Source organism: Myotis davidii, unplaced genomic scaffold (genome assembly GCF_000327345.1).
Source record: "Myotis davidii unplaced genomic scaffold, ASM32734v1 scaffold916, whole genome shotgun sequence".
Classification (NCBI taxonomy): domain Eukaryota; kingdom Metazoa; phylum Chordata; class Mammalia; order Chiroptera; family Vespertilionidae; genus Myotis; species Myotis davidii.
Genome location: NW_006288013.1, coordinates 2,008,100 through 2,014,045, shown reverse-complemented (window position 1 = coordinate 2,014,045; position 5,946 = coordinate 2,008,100). Strand labels below are relative to the sequence as shown.

Below are 5,946 nucleotides of genomic sequence, written 5' to 3'. Positions count from 1 at the left end.
GAGGAGTGGGGCTGTGGGAGGTTGGCTGTGGGAGCACACTGACAACCAGGGGGAAGCTCCTGCATTGAACGTCTGCCTCCTGGTGGTCAGTGTGCATCACAGTGACTGGTTACCAGTCAGTCTGCCATAACTGCTGCTTAGGCTTTTATATATATAGATTGAATTAAATATCCAGATTAACTAAAGTTTTAAGTTAACTTAGAGATTTTGTCCAGTAAAGTTGTAAATCATTTCCGTCAGGTATAAGACAAACTTCCAAAGGTCAGGGTTTATTGGTCTGTGGGATATTAGCCAGTTTGTAACTAACCAGGCAATCTTATTTTAAACATTCCTTTATTAAATTATCTATGAATACACAACTCTTCAAGTGCTATTTGAACTAGCTTTACTATTTTACTTTTTTCCTCAGTAATTAATGAACTGAATAAAACATTTGATACATATTAACTTTATATTTATACTAGAGGCCCGATGCACGAAATTCATGCAAGAGTAGGCAGGCCTTCCTTCCCGTGGCTGCCAGCACCAACTTCACTCTGGCACCTGGGACCTGGGCTTCCCTCTGGCCGCTGGCTGGCACCCGGGACCCGAGCTTCCCTCGTAGCCCAGCTTCGTCTGGAAGGATGTCCGGAAGGATGTCCAGTCTAATTAGCATATTATGCTTTTATTATTTTAGATGAGTCCTATTTTATTTTTTAAAAGTATAATTTGGCAGGCATAAGAAAATGGTCAATTACTGGAGGCAAGGATAAATAATGAAGTAAAGACAGTATTTTCAATAAGTGATGCTGGGAAAACTGGACAGATACATGAAAAAAATGAAATTGGACCACTTTCTTTGACATACAAAAATAAACTCAAAATAAAGACTTAAATGTGAGATCTGAAACCACAAAACTCCTGAAAGAAAACACAGGCAGTAAACCCTCTGACATCACTCTTAGCAATAACTTTTTGGATATGTCTTTTTGAGCAGAGAAAACAAAAGAAAAATAAACAAATGGGACTACATCAAACTAAAAAGATTCTGCACAGTGAAAGAAACCATCAACAAAACAAAAAGACATCCTACTAAATGGGAGAAGATATTCACCAATGATACATCTGATGAGCAATTAATATCCAAAATATATAAAGAACTCATATAGCTAACACACACAAAAGAATCCATGCCCAAAGCCACAATAAAAATGAGATGATCTGATTAAAAAATAGGCAGAGGAACTGAATAGACATTTCTCCAAAGAGAAGATACAGATGACCAATAGATATGAAAAGATGCTCAACATCGCTAGTCATCAAGAAATGCAAACTAAAACCACAATGAGATATAACCTCACATCTGTCAGAATGGCTATCATCAATAAATCAACAAGCAACAATTGTTAGAAAGGGAACCTTTGGACACTGTTGGTGGGGCTGTAAATTAGTGCAGCTACTATGGAAAACAGTACGGAGATGCCCTGAAAAATTAAAAACAGACCTGTCATTAGAACCAGCAATTACACAGATGGGTATTTATCCAAAGAAAACAAAACACTAATTTGAAAAGATATTTGCACCCCTATGTTCACTGCAGCATTACTAGTAACAGCCAAGATATAGAAGCAACATAGCTGTCCATCCAGAGATGAATGGATAAACAAGAGGTGGTATATACTATTAATGTACACAATGAAATATTACTCAGCAATAAAAAAGAATGAAATATTGCCTTTTGGGACAACATGGACAAACCTAGAGGATACTATGCTTCTAAGTGAAATAAGTCAAAATGAGAAAGACAAATACTGTATGATTTCACTTACACATGGAATCTAAATAAAACACAAAACAAATAAACAAAACAGAATCAGACTTATAGATGTTCTTTATATTTTGGCTGATGGTTGCTAAAGAGGGTGGTGGTAATGAAAATAAAATTAAAAAAATTAAAATTTCAAAAAATTACACTTTGACAGGTGTTAAGTTACTTTCCATGACATTCCTGACAAGGTCTTTCCCACATACAGCTCTGCAGATCCTACAATCTTATGGGGCCATATGATGATAGTTTTTCTGTACAGTATTCTAATAATATTGTCTATTATTTGATTATTTGAATTGTTTCTGCCTCAAAGATAAATCAGAAAAGAATCTAAGTAAAGTACATGTTATTTTCAAGACCACTTTCCATCCTGACAATAAAGTATGTAACAAGATAAACATGAACACTATTCTATTATATATCCCCCGAGTTTCCCCACCTGTATATTTTAAGAACAATGGGAAACACATAAAGAGTCCCTTGCTTTCACTGGAGCCATTTCTTCAGTCTGCGGGCCAAGGCTCTATCTACTGAACCAAACCAAAGTAGGGCTTCAAGAGATTTTTTTTTTAAAATATGTTTTTATTGATTTCAGAGAGGGATAGAAACATCAATAAGAGAGAATCATTGACCAGCTGCCTCCTACATGCTCCCTACTGGCGATTGTGCCTGAAACCCGGCATGTGCCCTGACCTGGAATCGAACCGTGACCTCTTGATTCAATGGTTAATGTTCAACCACTGAACCACACTGGCCAGGCTCTTCAAGATATTTTTGAGCCTCAAGCTCTATATGAGAAAACAAAGATATATAAAAGAAACCCAGTACTTGTTGAATCGGCATTAAGAAATTACTCACAGAATCACAGACCATAAGACTTAAAGAGAACTTTAAAAATCTTTCTGTCCAATTCTGTTTTAAGGAAAAGGAAAGTTGGGCCAAAAGGAGTATAGTGATTTTCCAGAGATTTGAGAATTGCTAAAATTAATATGACCTGTCCTTCTAAGACTCTAATTTGTCACATGTCTCTCATAATGGTTTTGTGGGTTAATTTCCTTATGTAAACCAATTATTAAAAATATTTTTCTTCTATTTGTTTCAAGTACCTTTGTTTTTTTAATGAAATGGGCTATTTCTTGGTTTAGGTGGGAATTATAACTTTATTTTCATAATATGATTAATTATATTTAAATTTTCACTATTTTTAAAAAAGATTGGTGAAATTTTAAAAAATCACAACTTCATATTTCTAGTGCTACATTTTTCACTAAAAACAAAAGTCTAGACTAACGTGATTTTTTTTTTGAAGAAACTTACTAAAAAAAATGACATTTGTCATGTCATTCCAAATGTACTTTTGGTGAATCCAAGTGGAGTGATTTCAATTTTTAGATTTTAACATTGGGAAAGAAAGCATTATTTCACTCCCACCCAACCCATAATCAGTAGTCCATTAAAAGAAAAGCAAAAAGAAAATTCTGTACCCTGACATCACTTCTAGGTGAAGTTGTCCCGAGACAGTTAAGAAAGCAGGAACATCAAAGAAATTCTCTTCAGGTACCTTTGCTTTGCTTGAAGGCTGCAAATGAAAAACATAAGCCACAAAAAGCTATTACATGCTTTGCTCTGATTTTCACATTTACGTATGTGCCACAACTAAAAATCATAACACAATTAAACAATGTAAGGCCAGGTCATGCTCATAAAAATAAAAACCAATCACAGTACATACCTAACAGAGAAAATGTCTGCTTGGGAAATGCTTAAATCAATGAAGTTTACTCCATATTTTCAAAACATACAACCAAAGGACAAAATACTTTTGTCACAAAATAAACTTCTCCCGAAGTGTTTCTGATTGAGGGGCAAACCGAGGCAAGAGATTCTGAATTAAAAATTTTAAATATGAATAATTATAGAATCTCTTAAAATTTTGACCCATGATTAAGATTTAATTTTTTAAGGGGATGGTCTCTAGAACTGTTATAAAGTTATTAATACTAATGCTCTTAATACAGATTTTAATAAACACATTATAAACTTTTAAACACATTATTTCATTTAATTTTCTCCACTACTTGGAGGTAAGAAGAGCAGAACCTATCTTTAAAAGACATGATAAGTAATTAGATTTAAAAATATTTAGGGTCATTATTCCATTTGAAATGGGTAGCTAACAAGCTAGCCAACATTTATAACAGTCAAGGTAAAAAAATTATTTAGAGTTCAAACACAATTTAAATAGCATAATCAACAAAGCTTCTGGATCAAGTTATGACTATTATACCTAATTTTTTGGAAAGAAAAAATTCTAACACAATTCTAACTAATTTATCAACCTTTGTATTTCAAGTTGTGCACTTATTTGAAAATGTTTTATTGCAATGGTGCAGTTACTATAAAAGTAATAAAGTCAATTTTAAATATACAATAGAGGATGGAAGACTCCTTTGAAGAGAATTATAGAAACACATGGAATGAAGGTATCTTATTCAATCCCACTGGTTGTTCTAAAAATACTACATATCATGTTACATATCATGTAAAGGTATGAATGTGTATTAGTGAGAAATCTAGTATAAAAATTACCAATTGAAATAATTCTCTTATTCTGTAGTTGCCTATTATTTTTCAATCCTATTTTGACATTGGTTTTAAATGTCCTATCATTGCTTTTTAAATAATGATTACATAATGATATTAAACGTACCAAATATTATATATTTTTTCTAATATTTATCAGTTTATTTTTTATTAAATTTATTGAGGTGACATTCGTTAATAAAATTATATAGGTTTCCAGTATCCTATTTGTTGTTGTTATTAATCCTCATTTAAGAATATTTTTCCATTGATTTAAAAAAAATTATTTTTTTTTTAGAGAGAGTGGGAGGGGGAGAGACACAGAGAGAGAAACATCGATGTGATAGAGACACATCAATTGGCTGCATCCCACACGCACCCGCACCTAGGCCAGAGGCGTTAGGCCTGGGCAGGGGTGGAGCCTGCAACCGCGGGGAGCTGGGGGTCCCCTGCCCAGGCCTGACACCTCTGCCGGAGGCCTCAGGCCTAGTCAAGGGGCCGATCCTGCAATTGGAGGGTGATGGGGGTCAATGCCTGAGGGCTCCCAGTAGGTGAGAGGGGGCAGGCTGGGCTGAGGGACACTCCCCCCTCCCCCGCCCCAGTGCACGAATTTCGTGCACCAGGCCCCTAGTACATATATATATGAGAAAGTATAGATTATACTTCCTCCTTTCCTTCATCTCTTTAGCCTATAATTTGTATTGAAATTTTATTCCAATTTCTCTTTTATTGTAGATACAAAAAGTCTAGTTTTTTATGACTAGATTTTAGCCTTTCATTATTAGCATTTGTACAAAATGGAATCTGATCTTTTTACATCTCTTAAATCTAACATATTTATTAACCTTTTTTTGAGAGGGAGAGGGAGACTAGGGAGGGAGAGACAGTGAGAAACAGACAGACATCAATGTGAGATCAGCTGCCTCCTGCACACCTCTTCCTGGGGATCGAGCCTGCAACCGGGCATGTGCCTTGACCTGGAATCGAACTGGCAACCTCTTGGTGCACAGGACAACACCTAACCAACTGAGCCACACCAGCCAAGGCTAATTTATATTTAAATAGATACAAACACATCGGTACTTCATTATGCCTTCCAGTGTCATGTGTAATATTTTACATACTGAAATTCATACTGCTTTTTTTTAAAAAATATATTTTATTGATTTTTTACAGAGAGGAAGGGAGAGGGACAGAGAGTTAGAAACATCGATGAGAGAGAAACATCGATCAGCTGCCTCCTGCACACGCCCTACTGGGGATGTGCCTGCAACCAAGGTACATGCCCTTGACCGGAATCGAACCTGGGACCCTTCAGTCCGCAGGCCGACGCTCTATCCACTGAGCCAAACCGGTGAGGGCCATACTGCTTTTTTAATGAATTGCTTCCTTTACATCTCATTTATATTACAATTAATGCATTGCATTGATTTTTAAAAAACTGTGTGTATTAAGTTATATTACCAATATATTTTATTTCAGGATATTAAAGGGAAATGATAAAACATTTGTTTTAAGAAGTAATTGCTCTATGCTAATAAGCCAGTAGGAGAAAG

At 35.3% G+C, this 5,946-nt stretch overlaps 1 protein-coding gene across 1 annotated transcript in view; it reads right to left on the bottom strand.

Moving 5' to 3' along the window:
- The window catches only part of NARS2 (asparaginyl-tRNA synthetase 2, mitochondrial (putative)), a 116,504-nt gene that overhangs the window by 61,587 nt on the left and 48,971 nt on the right, over window positions 1-5,946 (bottom strand). The window contains exon 7 of the mRNA XM_006759881.2: window positions 3,292-3,386. Coding sequence (XP_006759944.1) covers window positions 3,292-3,386 — 95 coding nt within the window. The remainder of the gene's footprint in view (window positions 1-3,291; window positions 3,387-5,946) is intronic.